Source organism: Gadus morhua, chromosome 18 (genome assembly GCF_902167405.1).
Source record: "Gadus morhua chromosome 18, gadMor3.0, whole genome shotgun sequence".
NCBI classification, from domain to species: Eukaryota; Metazoa; Chordata; class Actinopteri; order Gadiformes; family Gadidae; genus Gadus; species Gadus morhua.
In genome coordinates, this window is record NC_044065.1 from 354877 (window position 1) to 381557 (window position 26681).

Here is a 26681-nt window from a genome sequence, read left to right on the forward strand (position 1 = left end):
TGAGCGGCGGGGGCCACTGGGCCCCCCCCCCCCCCCCCCGTTGAGCGGCGGGGGCCCCCCGGGCCCCCCCCCCCGTTGAGCGGCGGGGCCCCCCGGGCCCCTGGAGGAGCGCTGCCTGGGACGCCGGCTCCTCCTAACACTGACTCACATGCGGGAGCCTCGCTCCTGAAGGATCTGTGGAGGAGAGACGGTCAGAAGGTGGCCAATAGGAACAGGGGAGAACACACTACAGACACCGCAACAAACTACAACCAATCATACTGACAATAACACACACACACGGGGGGGGCAAAGAGGGGATTGCGGGTTTAAAGGATTATTTGTTTTAATGGCGTGTGCAGTAATAAATAAATAGCAGTGATTACTATGAGTCAGAGCTGGGAAGCTTGTGGTTTGATCTATAGACACGCCACCTTGGTGGCCGCCTATAGACACGCCCCCTTGGTGTCAGCCTATAGACAGCAGGTGGTGTCAGCCTATAGACACGCCCCCTTGGTGTCAGCCTATAGACAGCAGGTGGTGTCAGCCTATAGACACGCCCCCTTGGTGTCAGCCTATAGACAGCAGGTGGTGTCAGCCTATAGACACGCCCCCTTGGTGTCAGCCTATAGACAGCAGGTGGTTTCCCGGTCCATCTACTGATCAGCATCGGTCACTACGGCTCTAATGGGATCTCTTCCACCAGTAGCAGAGGGACTATGGGAGCATCTAGGGCTGGTGGAGGAGCTCTACCTCAGGGAGGAGCGCTCACCATTTAGACCCAAAGCCCCGAACCAGAGGCCTTCGTCTCACATCCTCCTCCTCCTCCTCACTCTGAGCAACATGCAGCACAGCAGCAGATCAGGAGTTAATGAGGAGGTAAAGGAACAAGGAGAGAACATGATGCAACGAATTGCCAGAGTGTGCTTGCCAAAATCATAACGTCACCGCACTAGCTTCACCGCTAACATCCCAGCTAACATCGCCGCTAGCATCACCCCTAACGTCACCGCTCTAGCTTCACCGCTAACATCCCAGCTAACATCGCCGCTAGCGTCACCCATAACGTCACCGCTCTAGCTTCACCGCTAACATCCCAGCTAACATCGCCGCTAGCGTCACCCCTAACGTCACCGCTCTAGCTTCACCGCTAACATCCCAGCTAACATCGCCGCTAGCGTCACCCCTAACGTCACCGCTCTAGCTTCACCACTAACATCCCAGCTAACATCGCCGCTAGCATCACCGCTCTAGCTTCACCGCTAACATCCCAGCTAACATCGCCGCTAGCGTCACCCCTAACGTCACCGCTCTAGCTTCACTGCCAACATCCCAGCTAACATCGCCGCTAGCGTCACCCCTAACGTTACCGCTCTAGCTTCACCGCTAACATCCCAGCTAACATCGCCCCTAACGTCACCGCTCTAGCTTCACCGCTAACATCCCAGCTAACGTCACCCCTAACGTTACCGCTCTAGCTTCACCGCTAACATCCCAGCTAACATTGCCCCTAGCTTCACCGCTAACATCGCCGCTAGCGTCACCGCTGCCTGAACGGCGTAAAAAGTAGTCCATTTCGGCGGGAAGAAACGTCCAATCTGGCAACACTGCCTGCGTGTCCCCCGCGCTCCGCCCTCAGCGTAGCCACGAGACACACGGGAAACGAAGCCCGCATGGAACTCAGACTGAGATTCAGAAAAAAGTATAAAGGGAAATCGAAATTTGGTTTTCAGATAATTGACGATACGTGTATTGATTTGATAAATGGTTTGAATGAAGGTTAACTTTGAAAATTGACCAAGTTAAGATGTCTGAGGTAGTTGAAGTTTCAGAAGGCATTGACCTACATTGTAAAAAATAAAAAAGCAGAAAAGGGTAATATTTTCAAAAGATAAAAGAGTTGAAAAACGCAGAGAGATAGTCGTCATGTCGTGAAAGAGCTGGACGGGTCGATGGTTGAAGGTCTGCAGGAGCAGTTAACCGCACAGAAAACAGGCAAAGGGATTAAAGAAACCTTCAGAACCGTAGATGTGCTGGCAGTAGCGACCACTAATCACATCTAAAAGCAAACTCACACACGCTGTGATACAGCGCGGCTCCTCGCCCAGCGCTGATCTGTTGCCTCAATGCCCGGGATCCCCCTGGAGGACCGCCCACCGTGGGGAAGGCCTCATGTCACCTCAAGGGCCTGGAACCACAGCTACTCTCAGGGCCCTGTTCAAGGGCCTGGAACCACAGCTACTCTGAGGGCCCTACTCAAGGGCCTGGAACCACAGCTACTCTGAGGGCCCTACTCAAAGGCCTGGAACCACAGCTACTCTCAGGGCCCTGTTCAAGGGCCTGGAACCAGGCCTACTCTCATGGCCCTACTCAAGGGCCTGGAACCACAGCTACTCTCAGGGCCCTACTCAAGGGCCTGGAACCAGGCCTACTCTCAGGGCCCTACTCAAGGGCCTGGAACCAGGCCTACTCTCAGGGCCCTACTCAAGGGCCTGGAACCACAGCTACTCTCAGGGCCCTACTCAAGGGCCTTGAACCAGGCCTACTCTCAGGGCCCTGTTCAAGGGCCTTGAACCAGGCCTACTCTCAGGGCCCTACTCAAGGGCCTGGAACCACAGCTACTCTCAGGGCCCTACTCAAGGGCCTGGAACCAGGCCTACTCTCAGGGCCCTGTTCAAGGGCCTTGAACCAGGCCTACTCTCAGGGCCCTACTCAAGGGCCTGAAACCACAGCTACTCTCAGGGCCCTACTCAAGGGCCTTGAACCAGGCCTACTCTCAGGGCCCTGTTCAAGGGCCTTGAACCAGGCCTACTCTCAGGGCCCTACTCAAGAGCCTGGAACCACAGCTACCCTCAGGGCCCTACTCAAGGGCCTTGAACCAGGCCTACTCTCAGGGCCCTGTTCAAGGGCCTTGAACCAGGCCTACTCTCAGGGCCCTACTCAAGAGCCTGGAACCACAGCTACCCTCAGGGCCCTACTCAAGGGCCTTGAACCAGGCCTACTCTCAGGGCCCTGTTCAAGGGCCTTGAACCAGGCCTACTCTCAGGGCCTGGTTCAAGGGCCTGGAACCACAGCTACTCTCAGGGCCCTACTCAAGGGCCTTGAACCAGGCCTACTCTCAGGGCCCGGTTCAAGGGCCTGGAACCAGGCCTACTCTCAGGGCCCGGTTCAAGGCCCGTAGGACTGGGCGCAGACCCACCTTGGCCTTCTCGCTGGGCTCGCTGTTGGGCCCGTAGGACTGGTTGTGGAGCTCCTTGGAGACGACACACAGGAACTCCGCCTGGTCCTCGTTGCCGTAGTTATAGGACGAGCCGATGCTGACCAGCTGTGGAGAGAGGGAGAGACCGGCTTAGAGAGACCGGCTGAGACAGACACAGAGAGACCGGCTGAGACACAGAGAGGGAAACAGTCAGGCTGAGACAGAGAGCAGAGGGAGAGAGACAGACAGAGAGACAGAGAGAGTACAGAGAGAGAGCTACAACCATAGAAGTGGAACCATGAAAACAAGGGAGGGGGGGGGGGGGGGGGGGGGGGTCTGATTAAAAAAGCGAAGCATTAGATTGAAACCATAAATGTTGATGAAGAAAATGGAAGAGGAGAGCCCAATGGAAGAGGAGAGCCCGATGGGAGAGGAGAGCCCGATGGGAGAGGAGAGCCCGATGGGTTGCTGTTGCACCCTAGACACTTTAAAAGATCTTCTCAGGGTAAAGGACTTTACACTTCATACAGAGCAAGGGAACGACCTAGAGTAGATACACTAACCCATTCCTGGTCACCAGGCAAAGGATAAAGGGCACCTTAATGATGCGTCATTGAATGGGAATCAAAAACAGATCCACACGGTGTACCCTTAAAGCCCGACGCATGAACGGGGTCAACAGAGGAACCGGGAACACACCAAACCATCGGGACGGATCCAGACCCTCATGGGGGAATTTCTAAAGCCTGCGGGACCCGGTCAGTGGGCCCCCAGACGCCTGCTCCCCCATCAGAGGGCGGGGCGCTGTGGTCCGTGAGGGGCTGAGGGGCCTCAGGGCTCCTCAGCTCTGAGGGGCCCCCAGGCCTCAGGCCTAAGGCCCTGAGGCCTCCTCAGCTCTGAAGAGCCCCCAGGCCCTGAGGCTGCCCTCAGACCTCCTCACGCTGCAGTCCCGGGTCATACCGAGGGCTCCGCCCATCCACAGCCCCAAAACAAGCCAACAGGTATATAATTTATCATTACCTAATTAAAAGAAAAAAACAAAGAACATGATCATAAAAATAAAAAAACAATTACTCACTCCACTGGACTAAATGTCGTCAACTTTGAATGTGCAAAGTAAGGTTGTGTACAACACACACACACACACGCACACGCACACACACACACACACACATGTTCAGACATGCACCTGCTCATTAGCCACTTCAACCTGAGCCTTGTTGTTGCAGGGAGTCTTACTCACTCTCTCTCTCCCCCCCTCTCTCTACTATTACAATATCAGTCTCTGGTCCAGCAGTAAGGAGCTCTGGTTCAGTAGTAAGGACCAGTAAACATGCCTACTGCCTTCAGGGCACAAGTCTAACATACTCTGCTTTGTTCCAATAACTTTTTCAGTAGGTCACCAACTCCCCAACTCACTGAGTCACAGCCCTTCTTTGACCACATTTGCGCAGTATAAACACGTCCTTTTTGGTTTATCATCCATCTGTACATTCATAAAAAATAAAAATAACTGTCTGTCTGGGGTGCGAGTGCCTCACACTGAAGCTCTGCCATAACCGGAGAATGACTGCCTGAACCCTGACCTGGGACATTGGGTTGGTCTCACTGTTTTTCTAGCGTAAATCCAATAAAACATGTGTTCTAACAAATGTATTTGTTTGAAAATAACTCATTATGTAATTGAGTTACTTCAAACCACGATAATGTAAAATAAATAATTTGTTCTGAAATAAACCTGAACTAACAAACGGTTCTCGCAGCCCGCCCTCACAGTCGACGTCCGTTCCTCCGACCAGCGGGAGATGAGCTAAGGCACTAGCAGAACGCAGAGCTAAGGCGCTAGCAGAACGCAGGCAGAGCTAAGGCGCTAGCAGAACGCAGGCAGAGGTAAGGCGCTAGCAGAACGCAGAGCTAAGGCGCTAGCAGAACGCAGGCAGAGCTAAGGCGCTAGCAGAACGCAGAGCTAAGGCGCTAGCAGAACGCAGAGCTAAGGCGCTAGCAGAACGCAGGCAGAGCTAAGGCGCTAGCAGAACGCAGGCAGAGCTAAGGCGCTAGCAGAACGCAGAGCTAAGGCGCTAGCAGAACGCAGGCAGAGCTAAGGCGCTAGCAGAACGCAGAGCTAAGGCGCTAGCAGAACGCAGAGCTAAGGCGCTAGCAGAACGCAGGCAGAGCTAAGGCGCTAGCAGAACGCAGAGCTAAGGCGCTAGCGGAACGCAGAGCTAAGGCGCTAGCGGAACGCAGAGCTAAGGCGCTAGCGGAACGCAGAGCTAAGGCGCTAGCGGAACGCAGACCTTAGGCGCTAGCGGAACGCAGAGCTAAGGCGCTAGCGGAACGCAGAGCTAAGGCGCTAGCGGAACGCAGAGCTAAGGCGCTAGCGGAACGCAGAGCTAAGGCGCTAGCAGAACGCAGAGCTAAGGCGCTAGGCTCCTGCCTCAAAATAAAGTAAACTAAGCAAATGAACAGAAAACACAAACACCGACAATAACTTAAAAATGAGAGAATGAGTGAGTGAGCGTTGTGGGGACCCCCCGCAGAGGGGCTGGGGCTGGGGGTGGGGGTGGGTGGGGTGGGGTTGAGGTGGGGTGGGGGTGGGGGTGGGGTTGAGGTGGGGTGGGGTGGGGGGGCGTGCGGGGAGGCGGACACAGGGACCATGCGGTCCCGCCGGGCGGAGGGAGGACACAGGGACCATGCGGTCCCGCCGGGCGGAGGGAGGACACACCTGTCCGCTGGCGACTGGCAGAGCGGGCGCCTCTCCCCTCACCTCCCGCGACACAATCAGCAGAAACTCTGACTGGTGGGCGGGCCCGTAGCCTATACTGACAAGCTGCAACAACCAATCAGAGCACAGGAGCGATGCCCGCATCACGTATGCGAACACAGAAAGAAATGACTTGCTGCATTTGGTTGAACCCCGTCGCTTAATATTTTTATTTCCCGTATGCAGGATTAGGTGGGCGGGGCCAGTGGGGGCGGGCGAAGCAGATGAGGGAGGGGGGGGGGGAGGGGGAGGGGCCCCAGCCTTTACCTGCTCAAACTTCCAGCCGTCGGACATGGTGGACACCATCTGGGTGAGCTCCTCCTCCTGGCACTGCAGCACTCGGTACACGTGCTTCACCGGGGCCTGGGGGCAGAGGAGAGGGTCAGCCACACAGCCTCTGACGGGGCGGCTGAGAGGAGCCGTCCCTCCGCCTCCACCTGACACCCCTTCTGATAGCTGATACCCAGCGTCCTGCGCACCTGGGAGGTCCTGCAGTCCCGCTCCCGGATGGAGTCCTTCAGCAGCTTGATGAGCGACGGGATGTTGTAGAACTCCGCCTCCTCCAGCACGCCTGGGAAGAGACGCAAGGAACGCCTTAGGGAGGGGGAGGAACGCCTCAGGGAGGGGGAGGAAGGCCTCAGGGAGGGGGAGGGAGGCCTTGGGGGGAGGTTCCTTCGTCCGAGGTGCTCCTCCCGTGTGTCCGAGCCGGGTGGCGGCTGTCTGACGGAGGGAGCTTACCTTCCTCTGCCAGGTCTCTGTTGAGCACCAGTTTTCCGTGCCTCAGGTAGTTGAGCACCGGGCCAAAGTACGTGGGGTCTCGGTCGATGAGGTACGCCCCGGTGTCATCCTGACCAAAGGACAACAAAGGAATCACTTGGATTACAACAGATAAACATCAGCTACAACAGAAGAGTGCGCACCTTTAGCAAAGGGCTTTGGCTTAATGACACATGAGCACAGCCTGACCGGGCTGTGATTACAGCCACCCCCCTGCTGATCTCAACATGAGCCATCAGCACTGCAGCCCCCATCATCTGGGAGAACATAACCATCTAAAGCACACACTCTATTCCCAGAGGCCCTGGCTTACATTCCCATTCCTCCACAGCCACTGGCCGTTCCTTATTCCCAAAGAGAGGGAGAAACAATAGGAGCAGAACACACCAGACTGGGGACAGTGGATCCAGACTGGGGCCAGACTGGGGCCAGACTGGGGACAGACTGGGGACAGACTGGGGCCAGACTGGGGCCAGACTGGGGCCAGACTGGGGACAGTGGCTCCAGACTGGGGCCAGACTGGGGACAGACTGGGGACAGACTGGGGACAGTGACTCCAGACTGGGGACAGACTGGGGCCAGACTGGGGACAGTGGCTCCAGACTGGGGACAGACTGGGGCCAGACTGGGGACAGTGGCTCCAGACTGGGGACAGACTGGGGACAGACCGTTAGCACTGGGTGAGCCCGTTAGCACTGGGTGAGCCGGTTAGCACTGGGTGAGCCGGTTAGCACTGGGTGAGCCCGTTAGCACTGGGTGAGCCGGTTAGCACTGGGTGAGCCCGTTAGCACTGGGTTGTTTCCACATTTGTCATGTGGAAACAAACTCAAATTAAACCAGCTTGACCTCCTACGTGCTGGAATGAGTTTGTAGAAACACTAAAACATCCTATTTTGTGCAAAGATTTGTGCATTCACATTAGCGTAGTAGTAATGAGAATATTCTGTTCTAATTCTCTAAAACCCTCATGATTGGATGACCTCCTTTCAATGGCACAAATACCTCACAGGAACCCAATTGAGTTCTATTCTCGTCATATTGCCATGAGTCTGTTCCTTACACCTCTGATGGTGTAGAGAACTAAAGCCAATGAAGATGGGCCTACATTTAGGGACCCAAATAGAGTATGATTACAGCAGGGCCCCGGGGGAACAGGTCACCTCCCCAGGCTAAAGCCCAACTAATGTCTTTCCCAAGGAAAGAGTTGGACTGGAGGATGGACTTGTTGATTCTGAATACAGGTTGACAGCCAAGTCTTTGACTGTTGGCCGTCCCGAGGAGGGACCACGATTCACCTGATACCTGCACAGCGCGTCCCATCGGCCTGGAAGCCTTCTAATGCTATAGATATAGGCCACTGGGCACACCCCTTCTAATGCTATAGATATAGGCCACTGGGCACACCCCTTCTAATGCTATAGATATAGGCCACTGGGCACACCCCTTCTAATGCTATAGATATAGGCCACTGGGCACACCCCTTCTAATGCTATAGATATAGGCCACTGGGCACACCCCTTCTAATGCTATAGATATAGGCCACTGGGCACACCCCTTCTAATGATATAGATATAGGCCACTGGGCACACCCCTTCTAATGCTATAGATATAGGCCACTGGGCACACCCCTTCTAATGCTATAGATATAGGCCACTGGGCACACCCCTTCTAATGCTATAGATATAGGCCACTGGGCACACCCCTTCTACCATAGGCCACAGCGAGGACGTCTGTCATTGAGAGTTATTGAGTGTTGTTCAGACGGGTAACTTATGCTGGTTAAGAGGCGTCTATGAACTTGTTAAGACTGGTTGGTTGAGCTGGTTTAGAGGGGTTGTTGAGTGTTATTAAGACTGGTTGGTTGAGCTGGTTTAGAGTCCTCATCCTGTGCGTCAGGTTGGTGACATAGCCTCAATAAATGAGGCTTCTCGTTAGTTGGAGCGGACATTGCTCAACAACTTAGGGCATTTAGCAGACCCTTTGATCCAAAGCGACTTACATCGGTTAATACACATTGACACACAGACGGCAGTCAACCATGCAAGGCGACAGCCAGCTGGTCAGGAGCAGTGACCTACTGAGCTAGGCCGACCCCATAGACCAGCCTCCATCACAGCCATTCCCCGCCCAGTGAGGTGAACAACCTGATCCATTGGGTGTTTAGTGGCACTCCAACCACGGGTTTTGTGCTTCGACTGCAACGCGCACATGACCATTGTTGTTCCTAGAATAGTAGTAAAAACTGCACCTTTACCGGGTGTAGATCCTGAACTATGGGGGACCACTGCATGGAGGGTGTAGATCCTGAACCATGGGGGACCACTGCATGGAGGGTGTAGATCCTGAACCATGGGGGACCACTGCATGGAGGGTGTAGATCCTGAACCATGGGGGACCACTGCATGGAGGGTGTAGATCCTGAACCATGGGGGACCACTGCATGGAGGGTGTAGATCCTGAACCATGGGGGACCACTGCGACCACACACTTCCATAAGCTGAAGGCTTAACCGAGGGGCCCGTTACTGGGAAACTAGCATTAACTGGGAGTGAGACCAACTGGGAAACTAGCATTAACTGGGAGTGAGACCAACTGGGTGGAACGGGAGACGTGGTGAGGATTCATGAGACCACTAGAGGTTAAGCACACCCCGATATCTCAGAGCGAGTGACCCCGTTTCCCCCGGTGGTGGGGCTGATGACGGGGGCGTGGCTCGGAGCGATGCAGACACAAAGAGGAGACTGTCCAATGAATAACAAGAGGGGCCCCAGGGGAGCACAGGGCGCGCAGAGCAATGGCGGCTGGGGAGCAGGACGCAGGACAGCCAGGGGCCCGGACAGCCAGGGGCCCGGAGTGGCCCCAGGAGAGGAGAGGAGGAGCAGGGGGAGTGTCCCCAGGAGGAGGAGCAGGGGGAGTGGCCCCAGGAGAGGAGGGGAGGAGCAGGGGGAGTGTCCCCAGGAGGAGGAGCAGGGGGAGTGGCCCCAGGAGGAGGAGCAGGGGGAGTGTCCCCAGGAGGAGGAGCAGGGGGAGTGTCCCCAGGAGGAGGAGCAGGGGGAGTGGCCCCAGGAGAGGAGGGGAGGAGCAGGGGGAGTGGCCCCAGGAGAGGAGGGGAGGAACAGGGAGAGTGTCCCCAGGAGGAGGAGCAGGGGGAGTGTCCCCAGGAGGAGGAGCAGGGGGAGTGTCCCCAGGAGAGGAGAGGAGGAGCAGGGGGAGTGTCCCCAGGAGGAGGAGCAGGGGGAGTGTCCCCAGGAGGAGGAGCAGGGGGAGTGTCCCCAGGAGGAGGAGCAGGGGGAGTGGCCCCAGGAGAGGAGAGGAGGAGCAGGGGGAGTGTCCCCAGGAGGAGGAGAGGAGCAGGGGGAGTGGCCCCAGGAGGAGGAGCAGGGGGAGTGTCCCCAGGAGGAGGAGCAGGGGGAGGGGCCCCAGGAGAGGAGGGGAGGAGCAGGGGGAGTGTCCCCAGGAGGAGGAGCAGGGGGAGTGGCCCCAGGAGAGGAGGGGAGGAGCAGGGGGAGTGGCCCCAGGAGAGGAGGGGAGGAGCAGGGGGAGGGGCCAGCAGGGAGAGTTTACACTGCCAGTTGGTTTCCATTTAAATTTGCATTTCATTGTGTCTGACAATGGATGGCCGGATTATGATGATAACAAAAAGGAATTAGGAATTCGGGAGATTTATTTAGCCTGAATTAATCCACCGATTAAAAGCTTCATAATATTCAATTGGGACTATCAGGGAGCCATTGAACGTAATTTGCTAGTTTGTCAAAGCTTAGGAATCATCAGTTCTTATGGATAATCGCAACATCAAACTCATGTAAGTATATACAATTCTTCTTCTCCCAACAGGAAACAGCCCTGATCTGTAGACCCGTGCAGGTTCCATCACGTTATCGTTGTTTTCCATATTCCATTTAGGACAGGGCTGAATGCTAGGCCGGCCTTGTGGTTCTCTAATCAAACATGGTCAGCCAGTACAGCAGTATGATGGAGCTACGTCCTCCAGCTAGGGCAGGGCCATTTGGCCACTAAAGAAAATCTCCCCAATTACCCAATTATCGTTTTCTTTCGTATAAATTATAAATATATATATATTTTTGTATTATTTTATATAAAGAATAGCAATGATTAAGAAAAGCTAAATAAATAACACACATCTCCCACTCGGCTGCCTGCCTCAGTTTAAGATGTTAGCCTAAAGTGTGGCGCTCCACACTTTAGGCTAACTCTTCACACTCACTTTTTTCAGGGTATGCTGCCATGTTGATATTTTACCTTAAAAAAAAAAGAAATGAATTACGATGAATGTCCCAGCTCTACCTCCAGCTGGGACGGCCCCCAGCTGGGACGGCCCCCAGCAGACAGCCGAGGCAGGAGGCTGCGTCCTCGCTCCATCTCGGGTCACATGACCAGCGTTACTTAGCCCAGTGGAAGCGAGCAGCGCCAGTGTTGGAGCCTCTGGCTCACTAAATAATACACTGATCATTCCGGGACTACATTACCTGGAGCCAGCTCACACTTCAAAATATTGAAGGTTTCTTTTACGGTAATGCAGGCTTTGATCTGACGTGAACAGGGCTTGTTGAAGCAGCATGCATCATTCTGCCGAGGCCGAGCCGCGTGCACACACAGCTGATGCTGAACAATTTATGACAAATGAATGTTTCAGGCAATGGATGAACGTTCTGCTTCTAAGAGGTGCCCTAAAAGCTTTCCTGTTATGAGAGGCAGTAAAGGAGTTTCATAGCTTGGCAGGAGAGTAGGTAATAACTGCTGGCCAGGAAAGTGCCGATATAAATCAAGGGAGAGAAGAAGTTTAATGTAAATTATTTACTTCGAAAATAAGACGAGGGTGGATTCTCCACTATGCAAGAGGAACTAGTTTTGAGCCGTCAAGCCCTAGGTTAAACCAGTCTTACTGGTTGGTTTTGGTGAACAAAATGCCAGGCGAGTGCAGTGTGGGTCAGGTTTGGGTCCCACCAGGTGAGGGTCGGGTTTGGGTCCCACCAGATGAGGGTCGGGTTTGGGTCCCAACAGGTGAGGGTCAAGTTTGGGTCCCACCAGGTGGCTTTCCCAATTCAGTGACTCTGGGTCTGTGTTGGAGGTCTGGAGTTACATGATACACAATATTTAGTCCGGAGGTCAAGAACTTTAAGACTTAGCGCGCACGCGCACGCTCACGCACACGCACACACATCCTTTCTAAAAGAATACCACGCTAAACGTTACTGGATTAGTTGCATCCGCCTTTATATATAGACACACATTAGTATCTCATGGGCATTTCCCAGAGTGCTTTTCCCCTACCTTCTCCCTGGGCTGCCTGAATGTGTATAACAGGCTCCAGTCAACAACATAAATAATGTAGTCCCTCCTCAAGAGTCCTTCGGAGGCGCGCCAGACGGCATGACTGAGGACTGAACGCCTCCTTCCCTTGGCTGGGGAACACAATGCTGCACCCCTCAAACCAGGAGACCCAGGCACAGAACCATCGATGATCTGATCACAATTTAAGTTCTAGATTTTGCCTTGTGTGAGGCTAAAACATAGAAATGAAAGGATATTTTATAGATTGTGAACTACAATAAACCACATCATGAGAACTTGCCCGACTAAACGTTCAGCCCCAATAAAGAGAGGGTATGCAGTGCACTTAAAACCAAGGATTAGAATTTCCTTTTAAAGTTTCACATAGATTTGAAGCGATAGTGATTAGTGAGGGATTAGAAGATTTGCATTAAAATTTGAATGCAATAACACCGTAGGCGCAAAGTGTATATGGGGCAAATAGATTAACAGTGGATACGACAAATGAATGAACCAATAATATGGTAGGTGAAGGAATTAAACTAAACGTCTGAACAAAAACACAATGTAAATGGACCCGGTAGGCCTACATCCATGTCCGATATGAGAAGTGGTGTTCTGAGGGACGACACGCGCCGGACGGAGCCGGAGGGGTGACCTCATCCCCCAGCTCCTGACCGTGAGCACAACTCACTATTTAGCAAAGTCTTCTTCACTCATTGGAGGTGTTGTTTGATTTTTTGGCAGTGCTACTGTCTCAGTAGCAAAGCAATGCATCGCCGTCGAAATGGCGAATAGACCCCTTTATTCACCGTGACATGCACGGAAAGATACATTAGATATTGCTAGGGTGCAACGTGTCATAATAATAATGTTAACCTTTAAGGACTTCAGCAGACCGACCTCTGACCCCAACAGACAGACCTCCGGCCACAAAACAGTCATCCGACCCCAACACACGGTCCTCCGACCCCAACAAACGGTCCTCCGACCCCAACAGACAGATCTCCGACCCCAACAAACAGACCTCCGCTTCCAAACAGACTGACCTCCGACCCCAACAGACAGACCTCCGACAAAAACAGACAGACCTCCGACCCCAACAGACAGACCTCCGACCCCAACAGACAGACCTCCGACCCCAACAGACAGACCTCCGACCCCAACAGACAGACCTCCGACCCCAACAGACAGACCTCCGACCCCGGACGTCAGGCGACTGCAGTGAAATTGCTACAGGAAAAAGTTCGCCAATGTGATGGAAACTGTCTTAACTTTCAACTAGTGAATACAATGGCAGTGTTATGGCCATGGACTTACCTCACTATTATTGTTTAGGATAATATATTGTATGCATTAACATTAAGTTGTCATGCGGTGACTGTAGGAATCTAGCTTCAGCTAACCTTAGCTAGCGACAAAGAATGCGAGCTAAGTGCGACCGACAGACCGCAATAAAACCACTTCTGTACCGCTGACATGTCCCGAAGTCAGAGGGAAGTGAGTACTACCTCACGGCCATCTGAACCTGGCGGGTTTCCATTCAGTGAGGAACTTGGTAAAACAGTCGACCGAGCGTTCATCAGCCCTTTAGCTCGTGTAGCTTAGCATGTAGCGGGTACCTTATCGGAGTCGAGCTCGGGGTCCGCCTGGCTCAGGCGGTACAGGAACGACTTGGGGTCGCGGCACAGCGTCTGTCTGGTGGTCAGAAAACACGTTCCCCCGACGTTCAGACGGATCCACTTGGATGAACCGACGCGGGATGTGTGATTATTCTCCCCGGCAGGATGAGCCAAACACCTCCGATGAACGGGGCCACTTGTTTCGGAGCCGTTTTCCGCCATCCCTCTTCTCCGCCCTTGGCTCTTTGAGGCTGAGAGGAATGAGAGGAGCGAGAGGAACTGTTCCTCCCAAACCGACAAGCCACACAGGGAGACCGGGGCTCTGAGGCCACTCCTACTGCTGGGGAGACCGTGGCCAGCTGAGGCCACTCCTCCGGCGGAGACCCTGGCTAACTCCCACTCCTGCTCCAACGGACACCGGGGCCAGCTCTAATGCCAATCCTACTCCGGTGACAGGTTTTTCTGGAGTATTCGTATTTCAAATATTAAAATATGTATTGGATTTGGTATTTAGCACTCCTAAAAACAAATATGGGCGATGGTGATGCGTCGGAACTTATTTACACGACACAAAATAAGACACTCTTGATGGGCTGGTACTTTATTTACATGTTGCAAATGTTGAGACGCCGTTATCAGTGAACGCTGTTGCTTTTTGTTGTTAACAGAAGACAGGACACATGACTTTATTTGTATGCCTAAATCCCTACATGCTTTAATTACTGGACTACCAAGCATTAAGTGGAAAATTCCTCATTCAACATCTACTGACCTAGCGAACAAATAATCAGAGAGGATGAACCGATTCATTAAATTATCAGAAACATGATTAAATCACTGAGCAAATAGAAAATGTATATGATATAGTAAGAAAAAGCTGTAAAATATTATAGTTTACAATAATTATTCACATTCAAAGGCTTTACATCTCAATACATACACTCCATGGCCCCTGAACATGACTTCAATCCAAATATGATTCATATATTAGAATTTAAATAACACATGAGCTAGAGGCTAAACAATAGCCATCAAATAACCTTATACAAGAATAAAAATACAAAAACTGTATCCTAATATCATTGCATTACTTGCTTCAGATTTCAATAATACATCGTCTGTACATCACAGTTCTAGTCAGTTACAAACCAGGTAGAGTATTCCATAAACAATGTAACTAACTTCCGCCAACATGATTCAAACAATTTTCTAGCAAGAGAGGCAAACACATTTCTATAGTGTTTACTTGACTTTGAAGACAGATACAGCAATTTAATCTGTGGGGATATTTTTGGATCAGATCTCCTTTAATGACTTCCCACTCTGCGCCCTGGCTCTGGGCCTACGTCCTGACTCCTCCCCAGCCCCCGCCATGCGGCCAGGAGGGAACCCTTGAGGGAGGACCTCGCGTATGGTGAAAACTAAAAGCTTCAAAAAGAACGTTTTGTTTCTTAACGAAAGCACAGGTTTAAATCGTCTGCTCAATTTACTCCTTGGGCCAAATGTAACGGGGCGAGAGAAGCGAGCCAAGTCGGGCCGCTCCCCATAACATCAGAACCCCCAGGAGGAACCTACGAGGAACCTACGAGGAACCTTCAGAGGACCTCAGGAGGAACCTACGAGGAACCTTCAGAGGACCTCAGGAGCAACCTAGGAGGACCTCAGGAGGAACCTAGGAGGAACCTTCAGAGGACCCTCGGGAGGACCCTACGAGGAACCTTCAGAGGACCTCAGGAGGAACCTACGAGGAACCTTCAGAGGACCTCAGGAGGAACCTACGAGGAACCTTCAGAGGACCTCAGGAGGAACCTACGAGGAACCTTCAGAGGACCCTCAGGAGGAACCTACGAGGAACCTTCAGAGGACCTCAGGAGGAACCTACGAGGAACCTTCAGAGGACCTCAGGAGGAACCTACGAGGAACCTTCAGAGGACCCTCAGGAGGAACCTACGAGGAACCTTCAGAGGACCCTCAGGAGGAACCTACGAGGAACCTTCAGAGGACCTCAGGAGGAACCTACGAGGAACCTTCAGAGGACCTCAGGAGGAACCTACGAGGAACCTTCAGAGGACCTCAGGAGGAACCTACGAGGAACCTTCAGAGGACCCTCGGGAGGAACCTTCAGAGGACCCTCGGGAGGAACCTTCAGAGGACCCTCGGGAGGAACCTTCAGAGGACCCTCGGGAGGAACCTTCAGAGGACCCTCGAGAGGAACCTTCAGAGGACCCTCGAGAGGAACCTTCAGAGGACCCTCGGGAGGAACCTTCAGAGGACCCTCGGGAGGAACCTTCAGAGGAGGATCCCAACCGTTGGCCGTCTGATCCAGAGCCTACAGCCGCTGGTTGAGGAGAGATCTAAGGTGAGAGTTGAGGAGGCTTCTTCCTGTCCGACATCGGGGGGGGGGGGGGGTCAGCATAAAGATTCTTTCAGGACAAACTAAATTTGAGTCTACAATCCCGCCAAAAGAAAAGGTAAATATTCAAACCACAAAGAAAAGAGCCAGTGATGGTACAGAACAGCCAGATCAGTCAATAATAAGAGCTATGGTTGCCACAAAAAAAAAGTCAAAATACCCATGATTCAAAACTTGTATAAAGGATATTTCCAGTGCCCTATGAGAGTGAGGCGGACTGCGCTACAGGACAGGCCGTGCAGGAAAGCGAAGCACGTTATGATGAAGAGTCAAAGCTAGTGGCATGGTCACCCGCTCCCTTTAGCAATATATCCACAAACGGTCTTTGGAGAGCTCCCACTAGAAGAACAGAAACCCTAGTAGATGGGCCGTCCGGGAGCCCCGCTCCCTGGCAAGGAGATCCTTACTGGACTAGGGGGTACCAAGAGCCAGAGGACACGCCCCCCCGGAGGACACGCCCCCCCCGGAGGACACGCCCCCCCCGGAGGACACGGCCCCCAGAGGACAAGGCCCCCCGGAGGACACGGCCCCGGAGGACACGGCCCCCAGAGGACACGGCCCCCAGAGGACACGGCCCCCAGAGGACACGGCCCCCAGAGGACACGGCCCCCCGAGGACACGGCCCCCCGAGGACACGGCCCCCCGAGGACACGGCCCCGGAGGACACGGCCCCGGAGGACACGGCCCCCAGAGGACACGCCCCCCCGGAGGACACGCCCCCCCCGGAGGACACGGCCCCCAGAGGACACGGCCCCCAGAGGACACGGCCCCCAGAGGACACGGCCCCCAGAGGACACGGCCCCCCGGAGGACACGGCCCCCAGAGGACACGGCCCCCAGAGGACACGGCCCCCAGAGGACACGGCCCCGGAGGACACGGCCCCCAGAGGACACGGCCCCCCGGAGGACACGGCCCCGGAGGACACGGCCCCCAGAGGACACGGCCCCCGGAGGACACGGCCCCCCGGAGGACACGGCCCCCAGAGGACACGGCCCCCGGAGGACACGGCCCCCAGAGGACACGGCCCCCAGAGGACACGGCCCCCAGAGGACACGGCCCCCCGGAGCAGGGTGGCCGGGGGGGGGGGGGGGGGCGGGGGGTCAGGGTGAGAGCCCGCCCGAGTCCTAACCCTGACCCGGGATCAGGTTACATCTGCAGCGACTATGTAGTATATATGCTCTAGAAATGGGCTTTTTGAATACTCCTTACATGTACAATGAAGGATAAGAACATGGTTGAAGTATCACACTGTATCCGCGCTGTTGGACACAGCTGGACTGATTCTAGTCGTCATAGCAGCAGGAAACCAGCCCTTGCACCTGACGGAGTCGGAGGTACCGCAGCCTGTGGTTCTACAGACAAGACCACTTTTCTTTTTGCTTTCCCTTGCAGGTTGGATGAGAAGCAGATGTGCAGGGGAAGCAGTCTCATCATCCACACGTGGACCAATGCAACACAAGCCTCACAGAACAAGCAGGCACTCTGGATCCACCGTGTGTTATCCCGTGGTTCTGCTCAGAAAAAAACTAACAAGGTCTAGATGCCAGCGTCTCTAAAAAGAGTGTTTACATAGCGGTGATGAAGGACACTAAAGAGGATGTTACTCTGCTCAGTGATTGGCCTTGGAGCAAAGAGGGAGGAGGCGGGGCCACAGAGGAGCCTCGACCCTATAGGCCAGGGCCTTGGTGGCTTTGATAGATCTTTCTCCAGACTTCCTGGATCTTCTTACACCATTTGTCAGCATTCCCACTGGGATCCATTAGATAATACGTTCGATTGGGCTGCAAGGGGGAAAGAAAAAATAAAATACAACCCGGTTACTCACCCTCAAAGCTACAGCATTATAAAACCTAACACGTCAACATCATGTCAACAGCTGAGAATCAATATTGTTTCCACATTTTATTTGAGCATTAAAGCTTCAGTAGAAAAGGACCATTATGTAATGGTTAATAGGATCACCACATTGTTTTTTAACTCTGCTGAACCTAAAAAATAAAGAAACTCCTGTCCTGCAAGAGCTTTGGTCCTGCTCTCGGTTTCATCATCTGTAACAGCCATCAATCAGGCCCCCCATCTCAGCCATCAGGCCCCCCCATCTCAGCCATCAGGCCCCCCATCTCAGCCATCAGGCCCCCCATCTCAGCCATCAGGCCCCCCATCTCAGACATCAGGCCCCCCATCTCAGCCATCAGGCCCCCCATCTCAGACATCAGGCCCCCCATCTCAGACATCAGGCCCCCCATCTCAGCCATCAGGCCCCCCATCTCAGCCATCAGGCCCCCCATCTCAGACATCAGGCCCCCCATCTCAGCCATCAGACCCCCCATCTCAGCCATCAGGCCCCCATCTCAGCCATCAGACCCCCATCTCAGCCATCAGGCCCCCCATCTCAGCCATCAGGCCCCCCATCTCAGACATCAGGCCCCCCATCTCAGCCATCAGGCCCCCCATCTCAGCCATCAGGCCCCCCATCTCAGACATCAGGCCCCCCATCTCAGACATCAGGCCCCCCATCTCAGCCATCAGACCCCCCATCTCAGACATCAGGCCCCCATCTCAGACATCAGGCCCCCCATCTCAGCCATCAGACCCCCCATCTCAGACATCAGACCCCCATCTCAGACATCAGGCCCCCATCTCAGACATCAGGCCCCCCATCTCAGACATCAGGCCCCCCATCTCAGACATCAGGCCCCCCATCTCAGACATCAGGCCCCCCATCTCAGCCATCAGGCCCCCCATCTCAGCCATCAGGCCCCCCATCTCAGACATCAGGCCCCCCATCTCAGCCATCAGGCCCCCCCATCTCAGCCATCAGGCCCCCCATCTCAGCCATCAGGCCCCCCATCTCAGCCATCAGGCCCCCCCATCTCAGCCATCAGGCCCCCCCATCTCAGCCATCAGGCCCCCCATCTCAGCCATCAGGCCCCCCATCTCAGCCATCAGACCCCCATCTCAGCCATCAGACCCCCATCTCAGACATCAGGCCCCTCATCTCAAACATACAGGGTTGGCCTACAATATGAAGTTCATCTCTAAACTGAACCTATACTCTTGACCACCACATGTTTTCATGGAGGATCTAAAGGATCCCTCTCCGATCCTCTCTCTCCGTTTACCGTGTGAACAAAGAAGGTCTTGAAGTTCTTGGCCTCGGGCCGCAGCTCCAGGGACCAAGGGATGGTACCCTTCAGGACCTTGTTGACCGGGTCCACGTAATACAGGTGTGGGCCCTCGGTGAGCAGCAGCTGCCTCCGCCTGGCGAACAGACCCTGTGGAGCATGTCATAGGTTCAGAGCCCAGCCCCCAAAGGCCTAACCCTAACCCTAGCCCAAAGGCCTAACCCAAAGGCCTAAACCAAACCCTAGCCCAAAGGCCTAACCCAAAGGCCTAACCCAAATACCTAACCCAAACCCAAAGGCCTAACCCAAATACCTAATCCAAACCCTAGCCCAAAGGCCTAACCCAAACCCTAGCCCAAAGGCCTAACCCTAACCCTAGCCCAAAGGCCTAACCCTAGCCCAAAGGCCTAACCCTAGCCCAAAGGCCTAGCCCAAAGGCCTAACCCTAGCCCAAAGGCCTAACCCTAGCCCAAAGGCCTAGCCCAAAGGCCTACCCCAAAGGCCTAACCCTAGACCAAAGGCCTAGCCCAAAGGCCTAGCCCAAAGGCCTAACCCAAAGGCCTAACCCAAATACCTAACCCTAACCCTAGGCCAAAGGCCTAACCCTAGCCCAAAGGCCTAACCCAAAGGCCTAGCCCAAAGGCCTAACCCTAGCCCAAACCCAAAGGCCTAACCCAAACCCTAGCCCAAAGGCCTAGCCCAAGGGCCTAGCCCAAAGGCCTAACCCAAACCCTAGCCCAAAGGCCTAACCCAAACCCTAACCCAAAGGCCTAACCCAAAGGCCTAACCCTAGCCCAAAGGCCTAACCCAAACCCTAGCCCAAAGGCCTAACCCAAACCCTAGCCCAAAGGCCTAACCCAAAGGCCTAACCCAAAGGCCTAACCCAAAGGCCTAACCGTAACCCTAGCCCAAAGGCCTAATCCCCCTGCTCCATATAATCAAGGGTATAAACAAAACTTTATGAAACTACCAAAACACAGGTTAACGTAAATCGTATTTAAAGAAACAATGACTCAAAGGCCATTAGAAAACGAGAGAACATTCACCTTTCGTTTATCAACTGGGCCCATTTTGAGGATCAGGTTATTCTCAACAAACTGGTGCCTGGTCAAAGGGAAGACAGACACAAACCAATCAATACACACACACTACCTACCCCCCCCTACACACACACTACCTACCCCCCCCTACAGACACACACTACCTACCCCCCCCTACACACACACACACACACACACACACCAGGGGTTTCCAGTTGTCTGTTTGTCCAGCAGCAGCTGCTTCTCCTCCTCAGAGAACTGCAGGTCGAGCTCAAAGGAGTTGTTGTCCAGGTCGTGGATGTACTGCTCGATGTTGCTGCTGGACCTCTGGGGCGGCAGGGACTCCGGGGCGGACAGCGAGTGGGAGGAGCTGGACTGGCTCACCTGCATGCTGCTGAACTGGCTCAGCAGGTCATCGTACTGCGGGCCCAGAGAGAGGGTTAGGCGCTGGATACGCCTACTGGCTACCGTCTCCCACTCTACCTCAAAGCCACCACAATGAATCCACAGCATCTCACGTTTCCGTAGCAGTCCTCGTCATCCTCCGACATGGCGGGCAGGTATGGTGTCAGCTTGGGAGGCGACTGCAGGTGGAGGTCATCCCAGGACGTGGTCTCGAAGAAGGGATGCCGTCTCAACGGGTCGTAGCCCCCCATCTCCTCACAGCCGATCCGCATGGAGGGGTCCAGAGACTGGAGAAGGTCACGTGATGTATGTCAACATGGAGGTTTCCTCAACCACTCGTTATGATCTGTTAGTTGGATTCATGCTCCCTTCAGTACGTTAACCTGGTTCTGCTTGGAAACTAAAGAACATGACCTACCAAAAGCCTTTGAACAAGATCCTTGGCTTTGGGGAAGAACTTCTCTGGGAACTCGTACTCCAGCTTTGTTATCTTCTGGAATATTAGGTACTCGTTTCTGCAGCCGAGCAGTGAACCAAGAGGAAATGGGGGGGAGAGTTAATGTGAGTAAAGTGACAGGGACTGACAGTAATGGAGGAAGGTTTGGACAAGAACTGGGTGCACGCTAATAATATGAATAATCACTCAGTTTCCCATCAAAAGATTTAACATTTAGCTCCATCTTTTCCCATTGGTTTAAATGTTCTGTTCTACGCTCCTAGTAATAAAACATCATATATATATATATATATATATATATATATATATATATATATATATACACACACACATATATATATATATATATATAAAACAAACACGCGGTCTAGAATGTTATCCAGATGGACCCTCTGCACAAGGACAGTAAAACTTACCCAGCTCTGAAGGGCGGTAACCCGGCGACCAGCTGATATATTATACATCCCAGCGCCCAAAGGTCTGAACTGTAAGAGAAGATGGACGTTACATTGGACCAGGAGGTGGACGTTACATTGGACCAGGAGGTGGACGTTACATTGGACCAGGAGGTGGACGTTACATTGGACCAGGAGGTGGACGTTACATTGGACCAGGAGGTGGACGTTACATTGGACCAGGAGGTGGACGTTACATTGGACCAGGAGGTGGACGTTACATTGGACCAGGAGGTGGACGTTACATTGGACCAGGAGGTGGACGTTACATTGGACCAGGAGGTGGACGTTACATTGGACCAGGAGGTGGACGTTACATTGGACCAGGAGGTGGACGTTACATTGGACCAGGAGGTGGACGTTACATTGGACCAGGAGGTGGACGTTACATTGGACCAGGAGGTGGACGTTACATTGGACCAGGAGGTGGACGTTACATTGGACCAGGAGGTGGACGTTACATTGGACCAGGAGGTGGACGTTACATTGGACCAGGAGGTGGACGTTACATTGGACCAGGAGGTGGACGTTACATTGGACCAGGAGGTGGACGTTACATTGGACCAGGAGGTGGACGTTACATTGGACCAGGAGGTGGACGTTACATTGGACCAGGAGGTGGACGTTACATTGGACCAGGAGGTGGACGTTACATTGGACCAGGAGGTGGACGTTACATTGGACCAGGAGGTGGACGTTACATTGGACCAGGAGGTGGACGTTACATTGGACCAGGAGGTGGACGTTACATTGGACCAGGAGGTGGACGTTACATTGGACCAGGAGGTGGACGTTACATTGGACCAGGAGGTGGACGTTACATTGGACCAGGAGGTGGACGTTACATTGGACCAGGAGGTGGACGTTACATTGGACCAGGAGGTGGACGTTACATTGGACCAGGAGGTGGACGTTACATTGGACCAGGAGGTGGACGTTACATTGGACCAGGAGGTGGACGTTACATTGGACCAGGAGGTGGACGTTACATTGGACCAGGAGGTGGACGTTACATTGGACCAGGTGGTGGACGTTACATTGGACCAGGAGGTGGACGTTACATTGGACCAGGAGGTGGACGTTACATTGGACCAGGAGGTGGACGTTACATTGGACCAGGAGGTGGACGTTACATTGGACCAGGAGGTGGACGTTACATTGGACCAGGAGGTGGACGTTACATTGGACCAGGAGGTGGACGTTACATTGGACCAGGAGGTGGACGTTACATTGGACCAGGAGGTGGACGTTACATTGGACCAGGAGGTGGACGTTACATTGGACCAGGAGGTGGACGTTACATTGGACCAGGAGGTGGACGTTACATTGGACCAGGAGGTGGACGTTACATTGGACCAGGAGGTGGACGTTACATTGGACCACAAGGTGCTTAATAATCCACTCAATGGTTATAGAGGTTCCTGTTGGTCCCGTAACGCAGGGAGTGGAACACGATTGAAGATCCCTCACCTCTTGCAGGCCGACTTATCTGTCAGCAGCTCGGGGGAGACGTACTGGGCCGTCCCAACAAAGGAGTTCGCTTTAGCTGCAAGAAAATGCAGAAGATTGAGTCAAAATAAAAGTGAAGTAGCAGAGAAATGGTGCTGAAGACCAGGCTGCTCACGGCGCTCCCACTTACATTGCTTACTGTCAGTCAACTGCTTTGCAGTCCCAAAATCTGTGATTTGGATGTGCATATCTTCACTCAGTAGAATATTCTCTGGCTTCAGATCTCTGTTATCAAACAGACATACGAGTGAGGCAAGCTCTTCAGCAAGATAATTACATGACAAAGTAATGGTTTAACAAGATTCAATGTGACGATTGATCAGCTTACCTATGTATTATCTCCTTATTGTGTAAATATTCTAGAGCACAAACAATTTCTGCTGAGTAGAATCGAGTACAGGTCTCATCAAAAGAACCGATTTTACGAATGTATTTTAGAAGTTCCCCATTCTTAGCAAAGCTAAGACCAAAATCTGAAAAAAGTGTTAAGGTAAACACGCATAAAATATAATTTATATGATTGATACACTGCAATCACGACTGCTCAAATGCAGTCATAGGAACTTTAATAACCTGAACAATTTGAAAAGAACAGGATGTTTTTCAGTCATTCTCCACAAGACACAGCATGCGATCTTTGTTTAAGGATACACAACTTCTCGTCATCTTGAAAGGTGAAGTAGAGTTTGACGAAGAATGGGTGATCTAGATTTGACAACAGATCTCGCTCTCTTTTCACATACTGGGCTTTTTTGGACTTCACAATATGCCGCTTGTCCAGAATCTTAACTGAAACACACATTGAGAGAAGAAGTTCAATACACACAAGAGCCGTCAGTCATGAGGAGATAGGAGATCCCACAGTGCCACCCGCTACTCAGCACATGTCCAGACAGAAGATTTTACCTACTTGCATATTCCTTCCCCGTTGATTGTTCCTTTGCCAGGACAACCTTTGAAAACAAATCAGAAGGATACAATCCATCACCTGGGATTTCTATTTATGCGCCTTGACAACATGTCCATCACCTCCTCAGCCCCAGTGAGGACCCTAACCACAGTAAACCTCAGATGAACCGCAGATGGTTCACTGAAGCATCTTGACCACAAGAATGCTTGCATGTAACAACATCAATCCAGCGCTGATTCAGAGGTTCGATGGAATGCAGGTGACGTACTGTCGAGAAGGAGCCCTCTCCCAGGATCTTGCCAAACTTGAAATCCTCCGGCCTCTTCTTGCGAGGCTGGGAGGCCTGCATGGCCGTCTGGGTGCGTAGCTCCGCGGCCCTGGCCTCCGCGGACGGGGCCTCCATGCTGGGACAGAGGCTGCTACTTGCACCTGGGATGGCAAGTGGCGAGCAGGTGTCAGGCTGGTTTCTTACCATTGAGGGATGTGGGCAGGGACAGATGACAACGCTGGTCTGAATGGGCACAACATCATACTGCAACGGGAGGAGAAGGAGGTCGTTAGGGACGGAGCGGCCACCACGCAGGAATCTATTCCGGCCGTCACCCTTGAGGGGTCCCGTTCAACTCACCTCCTTTAGATATTTTAAACATTTAGCCTAGCCAGTGAAAGCCTCATAATTACTTGGAATTAATAAGTAAGTATAGACATTTACATTTAAGTCATTTAGCAGACGCTTTTATCCAAAGCGACTTACATCAGTTAATACACACATTGACACACCAACGGCCGAGTCACCACGCAGGGTGACAGCCAGCTCTTCAGGAGCAGTCAGGGTTAAGTGTCTCGCTCAGGGACACATCAACACTCAGCTAGGAGGAGCTGGGGATCAAACTAGCAACCTTTCGGTTGCTAGTTTTTCAACTGCTTTTCAACTGCTCTACCTCCTGAGCTAGGCCGACCCCGAGTTCTGAGCTATGGCTAAATGAGAAATTCAATATTCAAGGAACTAGTTCTGAGAGCCCTGAACCAATTGGCATAATGGGACACATAGGAAGAGATATCAAACGCATATCCTAATAGTTATTAATCTTATACACACACTAATAAAGGGGTAAAGAGTGCTCAGAAGTTTATGTGATCAATAAACAGGATTATTAAAGCATGACAAGATATCCACGATATATTATGATACATGACATTCGGATTAAACAAACGTAATAGTGAAGTAGAGTGAAAAGTTTTGCCTGTTGTCAGGAAGCCATCATTTATTAGTCGAATTGCGGATTGGAATATATTTAGGATTGGAAACTTGGTGGACAAGACAACACTGAGTAACGGCCCATTAAACGAGTCCATACACCGCCGGTCCCACCCTGCAGGGCCAAGAGGAGAAACTGTGGATACAACTGCTTGACTGATCATTGCAGCGGCTTGCTGTTTCCATACTAGTCAATCGGTGTTTCACGAAATAAAAACAAAATACGTGGATGTGAAATCTGGCGAATACATTCCCCGAGATGTCAACTCTTATTGCACGTGACAGTCTGATAGATTAGCTGATTGCCATGTTTTCTATCTTTAAACCTCAAACTTTGTGCTAAATAAGTCCGACCGTCACTAGTCTGAAAGGTCGTCTCACTAGAGGAGGCTTCTCGGCCTGTTATTCCTGGTTATTAAACTATCACTGGTGGAAAGGTGTGGTCATTAACCCACGACTCTCTCTACGTCTCTCAGTGGACTATTCGGCCCCATCACCGGGAACAAGCAGGATTATGAATGTCAACGAGGCACCGGGACGACTAGATGATCATGAGGCCTCAACAAAGTTTGTTTGCGAGCTCGTAGCGTTAGCTCACAGGCGAGCTAACATGAGCTAGCGCTGTAAACCGAGAAGCCGGCCGCTGACAGCGAGTTAAACTTCACCGACCTGCCGTCGGCTTCAGAGACCCGACATGGGACCGACCCACCCGGACCTGGACTCCACTTCCCAAAAATTGTCAAGATTAGCGATTGTGAAACATGAATTATCTTGCCGTCAACTACTGAAATGTTGATAACATGTAGCCCCGACCAGTGCTAATTCCCGTTAGCTCCGCGGCGTAAGAAGCGCGAAGCTGGAACCCATGAAGCATCAGAGGAGCTACGATGCTAACCTCAGAGCAGCTACGATGCTAACCTCCTCCAACCACCGGGACCCGCCATGTGTCACACAAAACAACAACTATTGAGAGAACCCTAAAAACCGAACTAGAGCAGGTGCTGAAGTCACTAGCTGAAGTGAACATTAGCTGTTGTGCTGGCTCGTCATAGCGACTAGCTGCTCCTACTAGCTGCTCCTGCTAGCTATTCGAGGCCCGATGTTAGGGTTAGATCTGTTGTCCATCACATCCCACCCCAGAAGCGCTGCCATCGAAGACTCACACACGGGGAAACTACAATACTTGCCAATTGACTTGTGGCTCTTGCCATGGAAGTTTTCCGCGAGTATTTATTAGGAATAAAATAATTAGAGAACATCCAGTAATGGCTGCCTCTGCGCCTTCATTTTCGAGCTGTGACGTCGTTCCACAACAATGTTACCGCAAAGAGCGGACGACCCGCCCCCTGGGCCGCAGGCCCCGCCCCCCTGGGACGCTGGCCCCGCCCTCGGGCACGCCCCCTCGCCACATTTACACCATCCTCAGTCCTTTCACCTTTTACTCATACAATGACTCATACATACAATGTTATTGGT

The 26681-nt window shown here is 52.7% G+C and overlaps 2 protein-coding genes across 3 annotated transcripts; both read right to left on the minus strand.

The window, feature by feature from the left end:
* Positions 1–24: 24 nt before the first annotated feature.
* On the minus strand, positions 25–14005 carry kctd5b (potassium channel tetramerization domain containing 5b). Of its 2 annotated transcripts, XM_030340237.1 has the most exons (7): positions 13634–14005; positions 6678–6786; positions 6419–6510; positions 6207–6302; positions 5901–6005; positions 3179–3304; positions 25–174 (listed from the first exon to the last, which is right to left on the minus strand). In XM_030340237.1, exons 1-7 carry the CDS (start codon positions 13853–13855, stop codon positions 145–147), a joined length of 780 nt encoding a protein of 259 aa, XP_030196097.1. In that variant the 5' UTR covers positions 13856–14005; the 3' UTR covers positions 25–144. The 2 variants fall into 2 exon arrangements, with proteins under 2 accessions (XP_030196097.1, XP_030196098.1); XM_030340238.1 differs by lacking the exon at positions 5901–6005 and having other exon boundaries at positions 13634–13998.
* A 3105-nt stretch (positions 14006–17110) lies between these two features.
* Positions 17111–26533, minus strand: pdpk1b (3-phosphoinositide dependent protein kinase 1b). The gene is made up of 14 exons (XM_030340617.1): positions 26393–26533; positions 24216–24479; positions 23948–23990; positions 23689–23826; positions 23366–23510; positions 23168–23262; positions 22999–23074; positions 21490–21558; positions 21035–21131; positions 20730–20903; positions 20414–20631; positions 20218–20275; positions 19169–19321; positions 17111–17827 (listed from the first exon to the last, which is right to left on the minus strand). The coding sequence occupies exons 1-14, from the start codon at positions 26462–26464 to the stop codon at positions 17714–17716; spliced, it is 1716 nt and encodes a 571-aa protein (XP_030196477.1). The 5' UTR covers positions 26465–26533; the 3' UTR covers positions 17111–17713.
* Positions 26534–26681: the final 148 nt, after the last annotated feature.

Excerpts from the sequence above, each read along its gene's own strand:
- pdpk1b (XM_030340617.1), bottom strand. The coding sequence starts at position 26,464 with ATGTTCTCTAATTATTTTATTCCTAATAAATACTCGCGGAAAACTTCC. Across the intron at positions 23,991-24,215 it reads GAGAGGGCTCCTTCTCGACA|GTTGTCCTGGCAAAGGAACA; the intron begins GTACGTCACCTG and ends TTGTTTTCAAAG. Across the intron at positions 20,632-20,729 it reads ACGAGGACTGCTACGGAAAC|TACGATGACCTGCTGAGCCA; the intron begins GTGAGATGCTGT and ends CTGGGCCCGCAG.
- kctd5b (XM_030340237.1), bottom strand. The coding sequence starts at position 13,855 with ATGGCGGAAAACGGCTCCGAAACAAGTGGCCCCGTTCATCGGAGGTGT. Across the intron at positions 6,787-13,633 it reads CCGAGCTCGACTCCGATAAG|GATGACACCGGGGCGTACCT; the intron begins GTACCCGCTACA and ends TCCTTTGGTCAG. Across the intron at positions 6,303-6,418 it reads GGGACTGCAGGACCTCCCAG|GCCCCGGTGAAGCACGTGTA; the intron begins GTGCGCAGGACG and ends CTCTGCCCCCAG.